We start from the raw sequence: 11,373 nt of genomic DNA on the forward strand, positions 1-11,373 counted from the left end.
AACACCTCTCCTATGAAGAAAGGCTGAGAGAGTTGGGGTTGTTCAGCCTAGAGAAGAGAAGGCTCCCCAAGGAGACCGTATTGCAGCCTATCAGGACTTAAAGGGGGCTTGTAAAAAAGATGGGGGCAAACTTTTTAGCAAGGCCTGTTGCGACAGGACAAGGGGGAATGGCATTAAACTAAAGGGGGGTAGATTGAGACTAGATATAAGGAAGACAATTTTTACACTGAGGGTGGTGAAACACTGGCACAGGTTGTCCAGAGAGGTGGTGGATGCCCCATCCCTGGAAACATTCCAGGTCAGGTTGGACGGGGGCTCTGAGCAACCTGATCTAGTTGAGGATGTCCCTGCCCACGGCAGGGGGGTTGGACTAGATGACCTTTAGAGGTCCCTTCCAACCCAAACTATTCTATGATTCTATGATAATATGATAATAATGCAATTTATTAATCAATTCTTCATGCAATAATTTAAAATGTGTATTTATTTGCTATTGAAAGTTTGCAAACTTAATTCCCAGTGTACTTATTGTTTACCTATGAAACACTGAGATGCCAAATATTAAGTTAAATATGCAACAAATAGAGCAAGTCTCTGTATGTTTCCTCAGACTGTGAACAATGCACAGATCAGCTGGCAAATCTTGTGTCCAAAAGCTGTTGGTACTACTTATGATTTCTGTGATGTAGTTAACAGGGATAAAGTAAATAATTTAATACTTCAGTTTGTTTAATTTTGGTCCCTAATGCATTTAAAAGGAATAAGAAAATAAACATTTGTTAAGTCGTGGAACTCTGAAGGTAGCTTTTTAAAAAGGAAGAATAAAAACTTTTCCCCTGCAATTACTTTTCCACACAAAATAACCACACCTTCTTAGTGACTCACATAGAAAAATAATATAATCAACAAAACAGACTTGTAATAAGTTTGTAAAGTATTATGTAACACTTAAATGTCATATGGTCATCTTTTTGCACATATGGAGGGACAGATTATTCCTGAATGCATTTTAGCAAGCACTAACTGTGATCAGTACTGAGTATCCATCAAAAGATTCCCACATGAACAATGAATAATCTGCTTCAGCGGCAACGCAGCACTTCTGGAAAGCAACAGACCTGACAAACTCGCCCACAATGCTTAACCAATACCTATCAGCTCTGTTCTGCACTCACAATAACTGGGCATGAAGTTACACACTACCCACTCCCTCACCTGTTTGCTAACATAACCATGTCTAGGACAAAATGGAAAACTGAAATAGGACACACCTCCTTCCAAATAGCTTTCTTATGCACATACATATCTGGACACACAATACCACAAGTATCATCCTTGTAGGTTGCTCATTTGGGCAGGATGCTCATTTATTTTGGTCATTTTCAAAACCAAGTTTTGTACACCCCCCTCCTGTGCTGTAGCTAGGCACCCATCCCTACTGCTTTCTGTACCATGCCTGTTCTGCATTACTATGGCTATCCATGTGTTATTGTTTATGTGTACATCTAAAGGAAGATAGTAATTCAAGCCCAGATAGTCTCAAATGGCAAAATCTGAGGATATGAGCAAGCCTTCAAGGTGAGCCACAGCCTGACAGCTAGGACAGAAATACAATCAACAGCTATTATGGCAACATGCCACAGCTAAACCTCTGTTTCTACAAGCCACAAAAGATGGAAGTTAACCCAATTTTCTTACAGAAAGCATGAGCCAAAAGCTAGAGTATATTTACTGAAGAGGTGCCATATGCAGCAGCAATTTGGCAACAAGTTATGGGATAAATAAGAAGAAAAGTTAGTTTTTCACTCCCTCACAAACAAGGATAGTGAAGAGACAGGAAGGGATGCTAAGAATTAAAGAACTGAAGAATACAAGAGCAGGATGAGGTCAGAGAAGTGGACTGTCCAGGCTTATCCTGATCCTGACAGGGGTTGCCTAGGGGTGAGTAAGAAAGGCACTCGGATGCAGAGATGCCTCTCAACAACTGCCAGGCACCTTCCAGCCACCTGCCGGCAGCTCGGGGGATGTGCTCTCTCCCAGTTTTTGAAGGATTTGCCTTCTGTGCATTTGTCCACTCACTTCTAAATCTATGCAGCATTTTACCATCCACTACATTCCTGGGCAAAGCTTAATTCCAGACTACATGAAAGAAAAAACATTACCTATTCTTCAGGCTGAGCTCGCCGCCTGGTAGTGCCCTCTAGTTTTGATATAGGACAAGACTGTGAATAATAGATTGCTTTCAGCTCTCTGTGCCACCAAAGACTTTAAAGAGCCCTGCTTTCTCCCCTTCCCTCTCTGCCAGGCTGATGAGTCTGTACCTCTACCTGTCTTTCCCAGTTCTGCTGCACTTTCTTGAGCTGGGGGACCAGAACTGCAGACAGTATTCAAGTTTCGGGTGCAGCATGCTTTCTCAAAGAGGCATAGTTATGTTTCATGTTTTCTTTATTCCTCCCCAGTAATTCTCACCAGTTTCTTTTGCTGTTTTCATCACTACTGAACACTGAAGCTGATGTCTAATGAACAATGAATGATGTCTAATCCCAAGCAGTAACACTCACCCTAGCGTCCATCACTGTGTAATGAAACTAAAACACTTCGCTTTTTGCGTAACTTTATATTTATCAAGTGAGTTTTATCAATCATTGTAGTGGCCGTTTGTTCTGGATCACAAGTCCTCCCTGCTCTTCATGATATCTGTCCCTGCTCTTCATGATCCTGAACAACTTTGTATCATCACCAGTTTGTCACCTCAGTGTCTCCCACTTATTTCAAATCATTTCTGAATGTATTGAACAGCATCAGTAAAGTTATGCTATCAGTAAAACCTGCTTCAACTGTCCAAATGCTTGAGTTCTACTTACTTGAATTATTTCTTTTAGATTGTTGAAGCAACTGTCTCAACCCTTGGCGGGAGCTCTAGCACAAGGAATAAGTACACTGTGAATAAAAATTACTTGATGTCCTTAAACATAGGCCAGTCTATCTAAATTAGTATGTACATGACTTATATAAGTATCTAAGAGTCAAACTGCAGAAGCTCAGCATACCAGATGCTGAATTACCACATGGATGAGAAATTACTTTCCAGTTTAGGATCACCAGAATAGTTGTGTTAACTTTAACATGATATAAACCAGACACCACTAGCAAGTAGTACAAAATTTTAATTGTGAGTTAAACACACTGCTATAAATTACTGGATGAAAAAAATCATGGAACCAACAACAAGGTACTTTTAAGGTTTACTTCATCTCCATGTGGTTCCACTGCAATACTCCCTCCAGCCCATTCTGAATTTCTTCAGTAAAATAGCTATGTCTCCTTTGCAGGATATCAGTAGTTGATTTTAAAGTGAAAACATAGCTTAACTGTTCACTGTAATTTCCTGAAAGAGGCGACTCATTTAGAACAGTTTGGCTCCAAGTTTCCTAACCTGCAGATTTTGCCTCTGCACAAAGTCCGTGTATGGAGTCCTCTCTACACTCTGCTAAGCTACAATTCCGTAATAATCTACACCAGCGCAAAGTAAGAGCACAGTGCTGTTAAAACCTGCTGCTGTTCTAGCAGGTGGTGCTGTGTAACAGACAGCAGGAGAAATGTTCTTGTTTCCCACAGAAGTGAGCCTGCCCTCCTTTTTCCTAATTCACCCCTACACACACATTAAACCACATTAAACTCTTTTCTCACTGGAAAATGTTATATCCTTTTATTCTCAGCATGTCTAAGAGATATTAAAACAGAAATAAGTTCCATTTCCCTAAATTCTCTCTTCTCGAGTACTAGTAGACTACATCAAAAGAGTTAGCACGGAACAGTTACCGTCAATCACAATACTATGAAGTTAGCTATTTTTACAGGAATATCACTGAAGTGTGATATCTGCAATTATCTGCAAACACCTTTTTCAAGTTGCTACTGGAAGTGGTATTGTACCATTTACAAATGAGCAAACTGCCGTATATATAGGCTAAGTGATTCTTCTATAATTGTGCAACCAATACTGCAGAAATGGGGACAAAATTCAAGTCTCAACTCCCAGTGCCCTCTTACCCTCCTTACTCCCTCAAACTTCCCTTTCTGTTATATTGCAGGCAATGGTAAACTGCACTTTGTATGATAGGGATGACAATAAGAATCTACTCTCTCAGTTTGTTCAGATATCCCATTTGTTTTAATTAAAGTAGTGGTAATAGCAACTTAAATACTCTTTTACAATACTTAACTTTGTTTACCTTAACATAGCTTTTTTGTTTCTATTTAAATATTTGAGTAGTTCTTCATATGAAACAATATTAAAACACTTTTATTTACTTCAGAAACCATGTAAAGTTTCTAATAATTTTGAATCTCAAAGCATTGCAGCACTTAAAGAACGGCTTTACTTTGGATAACGTTACGAACTTTTTTGTCCAAAATAAACTCCTCTAATTCTGTATTTAGCAGGTATGCCTCCTAGCAAACAGTGAAAATAGTGCCTGCACAGCTACAGTGCCTGCTACACACACTAACTTAATGTATTACAACATTATGGCAAGAAAGTGATACTGTAATACAACACTGTCCAAAAAGGTGAATAAAACCTCCACCAACCAACCTCTCCACATGCCAAAATTAATTTCCTTCCAGACTTCTCCTATGGAGAACATCATTTAATCATAAAGACAGTTTAATAAATGAAATAAAAGCTTGAAGTACAGTAAACTGTTCAAAGCAGAATGGAGCTGCACATTCTACTTAAACCTGTGGCCAGGGGACAGTCAGTCCAGGAGAATTTACTTTAAAGCCCTTTTCAAATATATTTCAAAAATTCCCCGCTCTATAATGCTCCAAATAGCATGACAGCTTCACTATCCCCTAGCTAGCAGTGCCACACCAGACCTCCTGACCATTTCACTGCCAAGCGGGATACAGAAAATAAGCATCAGAGAGTGCTTACAGATGCCTGACTTCCTGGTAAAGTGGTCCTCTGACAGCTCGGTTGATTAGTAATGACCATCCACTGCAGACAAAGTACCTTACTCATTTGTCAGTTCATTTTCTTTACTAAATTACACATCTCTTCTAGTACTAACAATAAAACTTACACGTAGAGAGCCTAGAAGCTGGAGTAACTTAGTTTTCTTGCTTTTTCAATTTCCAATTTCAATCACTTTCTCAACTCAAGCTAAACTAGCAAACTGAAAAAGATCATCTTCTCTGCATCTGCCGAAGAATCTATTGTTACTAAGGCTCATTCAGCACTCAACAAATTGTAGTTTCTGGCATTTAGCTACAAATTCCTATCAGTTCAATGATCTATAAAACTTTTTATCAATTTTTAATCCACCCCTACTTTTTTATTACTTACATATCCTACTAATATACAACCAACACTACAGAAAAGATAATAAAGATCTGTCAAGTTATAAATCTAAAACCCAAAAAAGGCAGACAGTACAGAAGTGAAAGAGTTTGAGAAACTACTTGCAAAGGCATAAAAGCCCCATAATACTGTATTTTCAAACAAAGTAGGCCACCAGCAGGCTAACAGAATCTGAAGGGTCAACAGATCATCCAAGTGTTTAAAAAAAACAACCAAACCAAACCAAACCAAACAGGTGCTCAGCGAAGATAAGGCTCAAGATGCAAAACCCAATTCTGTTGTGTTCACAAACAAGAAGTTTGGGAAGATTCCTGTGTCAGAAACCTTCTTCACAGGGGACAGCCAATGATTTTTTTCTGAAGTTAAAGCCCTGACAAAAGTGGTTATAGGACAACAGCGACAAAAAAAACCAAAACCAAACAACCATCCCCGCCACCCAACAGTAGCGATTTGCCAAGTTTAGATGATATCCACCAAAGAAACTCAAGGATGAAACAACTGAAGTATTCAATGCGATGTGCATTGTCTTGATTTATAATACATTAGTACCAGAGGGCCTGAAGATTACCAAGAAGATACCACTTTGCAAAAAGACCCTAGAAAGAATGTTGATTCAGTGATCACATTAGCCTGCTATCTGTGTGGGGCAAAGCAGTGATCACACAGGAAAGTGTGATACACAGGGAGAAGTCAAATAAACTTTTCTGAAGTGAAGTCACAGCTCAGTCATACTGCAGGTCTTTCTAGATTTCCAAAAGCCATTCAGTGAGGTCTCTTAGTAAAGGCTCTTAAAAAACCCCTCATGTGTCTTGGGACAAATCAAAAGACCACACATGAATAATTGGAGAAAAGACAGGAAACAAAGGCTGGTATGTCTCCGATGGGAGCTCTGTAGAACTGCGTTCAAGCTTGTGCTCTTCAGCACATTTGTTATGGGTAAATAAAAGGATGACAACATTTGTTGATGACGCTAAGCAATTCAGAGTAGTGAAGACAAGCACAATCTGCAAACAAATGAAGGAGGAGTTCATACTGCTGAGCGGACAGTAAAATGGCAGATAAAATTTACTGTAGATGTGCATATTTAATGCACGTGGTGAAAACAATTCTATTTTTAGATAGAGATGGACTCTTGAGTTGGCCATTACCATGCAGGAATGAGAATGTGGCATAATGATAGAAAGCGCTATGAAAATGCCAGATCACTGCTCTGTAATGGAGAAAAAGCAAAAACAACTGCTAGGAATTACTGGGAATAGAGCACAAGTCTAAAAACATTATGCCAGCATTTTAACTCCTAGCATAAGAGAACAGGAAGGAAAAGGAGAAATAAAGATGACATTTATGAAAGGCAACTGAACACAAAGACACCGCCTCCAGCTCAGGGAATCACAGAGCTATGAATTACTGGAAACTAAGCAAGTCTTCTGGGAGGCAACTGCCCTGCTCTTACACCTTTCTGCTATCGGTCAGCGCTGAAGGCAGGATATCAGCAAGAAGGACCTCCGCCCTGACCTGGCTGTTCTTATTGCTTCTTATCTCTTGTCTTTTTTCAGAGCTGGAGCCTTAAAAATCACATTGCAATTCTGAATAAAGACAACAGATAGCAATGATAGCTTTGCTGATCCAAGCCAACGTCCACTGAAACCAGGAGAAGGAACCCATAGGAAATGGGTTTAATCCAGAAAACATTAAGACCCAAAACTGACCTCCTCTGAGGTCAGTGACATGTATCTTTGACTTCAGTGCAGCAGGATGATGCCTACAGCGAGTTACTCATGAACAACTAACAACTTTATAAACCATTTCACATAAATTGAGGTAACTGTAATTTACCATCAGACATACTGAGAACAGAAAAAAAACCCACAAACAACACCACATCCGTTATGAGCTAAAGCACTGATAGAACAATGGGACCGATATGAGTCAAGTCACTTATCACTGGCTGGTTATAGGGGATGCACAGTAACATGAACAGGCTACTAAGAATGACAGGCCAGTAATATCAGTACTTCAAAGGGTTTTTTTCTTTAACTTATTATGAAGAAGTATGATGAACTTGGACAAAGCAAAAAAGCGAAAGAAATCCCAACAGAAAAGAAAGAATAGTACAGTCACCCCGGCATACGTCACAGAATGGTAAGTTATTTTCTAATCACACAGTTATCACCTACACAGATATCCAAACATTTGAAATCTCTGGCAAAACTCTATTAATTCTATTTTGACATAAAAATGAGATGATACAATTTCTGATGAAAAAAAAAAAAGGAAAATCAGAAGTCAAGCAGTCTCCTTGCTGCCGCATGTAGTGAAAACAATAGGAAGCTCATCTTCAACTGCACAGTTTAGCTCATGTGGGTGTCAGTCTAATGCTTACGCATACTACTACCATAAGGTTTCAAACCCTAGGTAGTATTTACTGGTAATATTTAGGTTCAACTAATAGGAGCATTTTTGTCCACATCCAGAGGGACAAAGTATCACCCTAAAATATAATACATTAAGAAAATACAGAAGAGACAGATGTTTCTTTCTTCTCAAAAGACGACTGAAAGATAAAAGATTCTGCAAGTTTATAGTAACCTGAAATCTAAGAAGAAAAACATCAGCTCCTTTTGGGGAAAGAATTCTGTCTCAGTAAATGTTTAATACACCAGGCACATGTTTGGAGCCACTTAAACAAAAACAATTTAGGAGGGAATCAGTATTATGAAATGCAGTCACTAACAGAAGAATGTATTGACACAGGTATTTTAGAAAGCCTCCTTTAATCTTAAAATGTTTCTAATGATCCAGTAAGACAAAACTATGTAGTGGAAATAGAGAAAATTAATTGGGAAAACAGTTCAAGATGATCAACAGATACATTCAATTTTTTCTTATCATATTTGCTCCAGCAGAGCTCCATTGTGGTGCTCTCACCAGCAAGTCTCTCAGGAGCCCTAAGGCAATAGCTTGTCCATCTGCAAAGCAGAAATGAGTCTGTCCCAAAGTACACTGTAAATGAGTAAGTGAAAGTCTCTGTGCAGCTGACAGAACCTTGTGACTGCAATTATCAGAGAGCACAGCAAACTTTTTCCATATGCTTTCAAACAAATTTCACAATTATGTTTCTTTGGTCATAGCCAAAACCCAAATATGCTCCATTATAAGGATTAAAATTAGCATTGCCAATGAGAAGTTAATGCAACACATTAAGAATACCAACCCCAAAATGTGTATTTTATACAGGATGAAACAGTTCTACAGAGGAGATTTCAGTGATTTCCTTCCCTCTCTTGTATTGAACAGTGACACAGTAACAGCTAGCATTGGAAAAGCGTTAATCCTCTTTAGGTCTGAACTCGCACACAAAAAAAAAGTCACTGCTGCATAAAACAAGACTGGAACTTAAGTTAAATGAACATTAAAGCTTACTCTCGCAAACACTTCACATAGAGAAATGTGAAAATCTAACTAACTGGAGAGCAGGTCCCCATACCTTAAACCAGCCTTTTCTGTATGCATCCACGTACTGACTGTCATACTGTACCCACGTTGGACACCTACAGCCATGCAGATATACAATAAAATCTACCATTTCTGTTTTACATAAAAGACAGTATGTTGACACTGGCAACAGAAAAATCAAGGTTAAGAGTTAGTTTTAAACGCCTTCTTCCGAAAGGTGTTCTGTTCACAACTATTTCTAAGGTAAGATTTTTAACTCGTGACCTGCATTAAAACTGAGTGTTTTATTTAGTTGAAACACTGAGAAAAATCATTCCATTCTTTTTGGGTCAGTCATTTATGAAATTAGTTTTATCATCTTTTTTTCCTGGATGCTGATTTGTTATTAAATATTATCTGAAGCAACATGCACATATGGGATTCCTTTCTGAAAAATAGTTTATGTATTGAGTATGAAAAACACATTTGGACTGTTCCAAACATAAGCAGTAAATGTTTAGCATGCAATACCGTTCATGTACAATATGTAATAACCTTATTTTTGTCATGTAGTTACAAACGCTAGTCTACCAACTGTATCGTTTTTTCAATCAAGTTTGAAATTCCTAAACACAGCAATATATTTTTTTTTAACAACCAAGTTCTTTTATTATTTTCCAAAACTCAGTTTACAAGATTTCCAGTCTACTTTTTACCTCCCTTGGTGGTTTCAGCAAAGATTAAGGACAATCAATTCTTTCCAAGCTCTCTCCTGGAGCTTGTGTTGTTACCTCATTTCCTGGCTCCTATGAAGCAATATGAGACAAGACTTTGGTAAAAACTATCACCATAACATTTACATTTCCAAATACTGAGTTCAGTTCCTCAAAAATAGTAATGAACTCCATGGCATATGAGATTGAACTTCCTCATCCATCACACTCTCTTTTCTTCAGGTGTTCATACAACTGAGAAGGGTTTTAAAAAAATGTTACTGGATAATTTTCCAACTCTCCCAAGCAACCATCCCTCCTTTTCTCTCTTTCACACTTCCCAATAATGTATTTCACTATACACTCCAACTTTTGGACACTGTCAGGGTCTTCTTACTCTTGATTTGGTCATCTCTGCTAGCTCTGTTAAGCACCTCTCTTTCACACTCATTCAAACCACAGCATAACATATAGCACCACATCCTAAATAAAAAAAAAAATTGTTTTCCTTAGCTTCATCATTCAGACAGACTTGTAGATCAATTAAAAGAAGAACCAGATCTTCGTTTAAGATCAGATTATATTTAAGCTCAAGGACTACACATCATTTGATATTTAAAAGCCACACAAAACAATTTTACTGCTGTAACATAAAAACTTACCCACTTGGCAATTGGACACCCCTGAGAGCTTTTTCCTTCCTTTCCTGTATAAACCACTACCTCTATTCTTACAGCGCTTCCTTTTGCTCCATACCTGCATTAAAAAAAGTTCATGAGTAAAACAAACTGCTGTAGACCACTTTAAAACAGTAAACATTTTCAGTAAAACAAGAATAACAAATTTATTTTTACTTTACTGAGAATAGAAGAAAAACAAAGTATTTATACTGTCAAAAAATACTTTTAAATTTAAAATCCTATTTGCAAGAGTGATTTTTGACATCTTTCTTCTTATAACAAGCTTCTGCCACTACAGAAACATTATTTGGGGAAGAAAATGTTATCTGCATGTAAATCCTAGTGCACTTAGTCACTAATGTGACCCTTCTGTCCAATTTGCCACAGCTTCTTCACATGTAGGACACCACAAAACTTAATTCTGTCAGCTGCTCATCTCTGTCATTCCTATTGACTTCAATGGTACCTAAGAGCACGCTGCACTTGAAATTCAACCCTGAAGTTGCAAGAGCTCAGAAAAGACACATGAGTTTGGAATCGAAATGCTAGTGCTCACCTCATGCACATCTGAACAGGAAAACACTTTACAAATGAGTACTGCAAAAAGTTTAGAAAAACAAAGCTAAACATAGCATCTGATTTCTCATAGCTCTTCTTTCCTGTTTAGACAGTCAAAAATACATGAGCATTAAATGCTCAATTTTCCTTACCTGTTCTCCATTATTTCTCTCACAGCAGCAACACTTGGTCCTGTCCCAAGGTGTGTGTAATATGGGCCTTCATCTTTCTCTATAATTTGCTCTGTAAGCAGGTTGAGAAAACTAAGTTGGCATATACAAAATTTATTTACACCATTACAAGTAAGCTTAGGAATGGTTTACAGAAACATCTTCCAAATTAAATTACAACACATAAAATTTGTCCCTGAAACTTAATGAATAAAGAGTATGACAGATTTTTCTCCTCAGAGGCATCAAAATTATTTTATACTTATTTCCTCCTATTAATCTGCTAGTACTTTTTCTTTATGTTATAAAGCAATCCTAATTATAGTAGTATTTTGCATTCTTTACAAATTTTCAGTACAGGAGCTGGCATATATTGACTAAGTAAGCTTCCCAATATCCTTGTTGGTAGAAAAACATTATTAATTCATTTTAGAAAAAAGAGAAGGGGGGCG

The 11,373-nt window shown here is 37.8% G+C and overlaps 1 protein-coding gene across 1 annotated transcript in view; it reads right to left on the reverse strand.

Annotated features, from left to right (window-relative positions):
- TET1 (tet methylcytosine dioxygenase 1) overlaps positions 1-11,373 on the reverse strand; it is a 77,125-nt gene that overhangs the window by 23,950 nt on the left and 41,802 nt on the right. The window contains exons 5-6 of the mRNA XM_009325808.1: positions 10,904-10,994; positions 10,176-10,269 (exon numbers count right to left, since the gene is read on the reverse strand). Coding sequence (XP_009324083.1) covers positions 10,176-10,269; positions 10,904-10,994 — 185 coding nt within the window. The remainder of the gene's footprint in view (positions 1-10,175; positions 10,270-10,903; positions 10,995-11,373) is intronic.

This window comes from Pygoscelis adeliae, unplaced genomic scaffold, assembly GCF_000699105.1.
Source record: "Pygoscelis adeliae isolate BGI_AS28 unplaced genomic scaffold, ASM69910v1 Scaffold4, whole genome shotgun sequence".
NCBI classification, from domain to species: domain Eukaryota; kingdom Metazoa; phylum Chordata; class Aves; order Sphenisciformes; family Spheniscidae; genus Pygoscelis; species Pygoscelis adeliae.